This window comes from Arachis ipaensis, chromosome B03 (genome assembly GCF_000816755.2).
Source record: "Arachis ipaensis cultivar K30076 chromosome B03, Araip1.1, whole genome shotgun sequence".
NCBI lineage: Eukaryota > Viridiplantae > Streptophyta > Magnoliopsida > Fabales > Fabaceae > Arachis > Arachis ipaensis.
The window spans coordinates 3253423-3256497 of record NC_029787.2 but is presented as its reverse complement, the minus strand read 5'-3'; the positions used below and the strand labels follow the sequence as shown (position 1 = coordinate 3256497).

The window sequence follows — 3075 nt, the reverse complement described above, 5'->3', positions numbered from 1 at the left end:
TGAAAATCAAAAGTCCTCTCTTCTCTCTTCTCTATCTTTCAATTTGGTCACGTCTTCTTCCAACAAGAAGGAAATAAAGAAAAAGAAAGTGCAGTAGCTATGATAATTTGAAGAACAAAAAGCTTGTTTCTAAATCCAAGTAAGAATAAATGACTATAACCAAGAAGCTAGTCATTCTACGGTCAGAATATATCATAAAGTTTCTTTTTCTTTTGTGCTTCACCAAGGAACCAAGGAGAAATCTGCCGAGCACCAAGAACAGAACAAACAACAATGAAGAAAACGAAGTTAACTATGGTCAGGAGTTCATCAACGTTCAGAAATAAAACTTGGAACCAAAGCAAGGTAAAGAATGAGAGAAAATTGGTAAGTTCATGTAATAGATTCAGATTTCTCACGAAGCCGTTGCAAGTTCTGTGAAGGAGAAAAAGACAGTATGGATCTTGAACTAGCTTCCCTCTTTTATAATAAAGGTGAATGGCCAATAGTTGAAGGTAAGAGAGTAGAATAGAGCACATGGTTCGGTTCTCATAGCAACCTAAGCTGGTTGAGTTTTTCTCCTTCATGGTTTTCATGTTGTATTTATTTTTCTCAATTTAATCTGTTTGAGTCTCATTGAAAAAGGCAAACATGGTGAAGTTTGTAAGAAAAAACCAATAAGAAGTAAAAGACAGTGAGTTAAAATAGGAGAAAAAGTTATAAAATGTCTCAAATTTTTTTTGTACATCTTTCTGTTTTGTGTCATGATCCTGTGGAGATTCTTTTCCAAGTTGGATTAGCACTTTGTTGTTGAAAGTTAGGTTGACTGGTTGAGTCCTAGTCAAATTTAAATTGGGTTAGAATTTGGATTTGTTTCAGATAGGATTGGATAGATTTTAGGAAAAATATTGGTGTATGTAATCTGTTGAAAAAGTTAGTAAAATTTTATTATTATTGTGATGGAAACTGGATGTAAGTTACATTGCACTAAGTAATACATCTGGGTGTTACTCCTTCTTCTCTACTTCATTTCTGTTTCTGTTATACAGGAGACAAAAATAAAGTGTCTCTCAACTTCATACGAGACAAAAATAAAAATATCTCTTAATTTAAAAAAAAAAACAAAAAAAGATAATATTCTAAAAAAGGAGGCTAAGATTTAACTCCCTCCTCTTAGTCCCTAATAACCATCACATGATATAATCAAATTCAAAGTTTTTGAAAAAACTATAAGATACAAGCTTGTACATTTTCCTAGTCCTTCACCTCTCCTATCATGGCTAGTTGCCATCACAGGAAGCTCTGTGGTAGCTTCTGCAACCATAACCAAGAGAAGGAGACTTCCACTCAGTAATCATGAAGAAAGTTTTGAAGAAGGAAAAAACTATGGGTCTTCTGAATTTTGATAAACCATAGCTTTTTATGTGAAGATTTTGGTGTTTTCAAAGGTGATGAAACTTTGTTACCTTTTGTTATAATCTCACTGGGATAGTGGGATGAAAAAAGAAGTGGTTGTATTGATTTTTATAATGAAAAATGAAAAAAGAAAAAAAAGTTTGTGTTTTTCTTTCTCCATTTCTTCATCAATCTTATTTTGCCATTGTAACACACATACTTTTCAAAATTCGTATCGCATGTACATTGTTAGACCTCTACACCTGTACATGAAATTTGAAATCTACATGGTAGCAAAACTCGTATATATTGTTTACTATCATAGCCCCTTGAAATCAATAGGTAGTACATAAACATTTGTATTTATCATTTAGGTTGAGTTTTAAAATGGATAGATAGCAATAATAATAATGGATTGCAAACTAAAATTGAGGGGTCCAAAATAGAAACTGAAAAAAAAAAAAAAAAAAAACAGAATTCAAATTGAACAGAGTATTAAGAGTTATGAGTTGACAACTAATTAAGATTACAGTCAGTTTTGTAACACTTACACTAATAACCAAACAAAAAAAATACAAATTAAAGGATAGAATCCAGGCTTGAGGGAAAATTTGTCATAACAACAACAACAACAATTAATAGTTTCACTTAGCTTTAAGCCATTAATTAATTACACTAACAACACTGTCTACCACTTCTTGCATCATCATCGTCATCTAATTAATCACCTTGAGATTTCACAATTTGAGGTGTATGATCCTACTTGCTCAGCTTCCCAGCTTAACTTAGATGCAACTCTTTCATGTTGTGGGGAATATTCCTACAATTATGATCATCATGTCACCAAATCTTATATATTAATTATACGGTTCCGCTACGTTACCAACAGCATATCTACCAACTTCTGCCAATTCTTATTTATAATTGTGTTTCATGGAAGTGTGTTCGTGGATGTGTCTAATAAAAATATCTTTTTTATAACTGTGTTTAATAGAAGTGTCTTTATAGATATATTTTCTAAATGTGTCTCTTTATATATGTATTTAAAATATATTAATTATTAGACACATCCACGAACACATTTCCATGAAACACAATTATAAATAAGAGTTGGCAGAAGTTGACAGATAATATGTTGGTACCCTATACTTTTCTTTAATTATATTGCTAGTTAATTGAGGCCAATCATGCATGTATTATGTAGAAATCTACAAGATTCTATTTTTCAAAAAAAGAGATTTTTCCCATTTTGTGGAATATGTTTGAAGAAACCTGTTGCAAAGCGAAACCAGTATTAATTAAGTTGATCAAGTGATACGTAAGTTTGTTTCATTTTTATTGTATCTCGTGTTCAAATATTAGAAATGGAAACAACATAGTGTACACACATTTTTCAAACTAAGTTAATCATATTTCTCGTAATAATTAATACGTAGATATTGAAACAAACATATATAATGAGCTATATATGTAGTTCAGTATTATTGCTGGCTTGCTGCTTTCTAACATTGTTTGTGAGGGGATTTATTGTCAAAGTTCGTAAGAACATATGTGATGGTTTAGCAAGAGATATTTAACCTTTTTTTTTAAACCTTAAGAAAGAAATTAACAATTTAGGAGATTTTTCGATTAATATATGGCTTAAAGAATCTAATTAATATATATTCTAAAAATATAAATTAAAATTATTAAGTTTTATTT

At 30.4% G+C, this 3075-nt stretch overlaps 1 protein-coding gene across 1 annotated transcript in view; it reads right to left on the bottom strand.

Annotated features, from left to right (window-relative positions):
* LOC107629231 (cytokinin riboside 5'-monophosphate phosphoribohydrolase LOG1) overlaps positions 1905–3075 on the bottom strand; it is a gene marked incomplete in the record, with an annotated part of 25013 nt that continues 23842 nt past the window's right edge. The window contains 1 exon segment of the mRNA XM_016331964.2: positions 1905–2102. Coding sequence (XP_016187450.1) covers positions 2099–2102 — 4 coding nt within the window.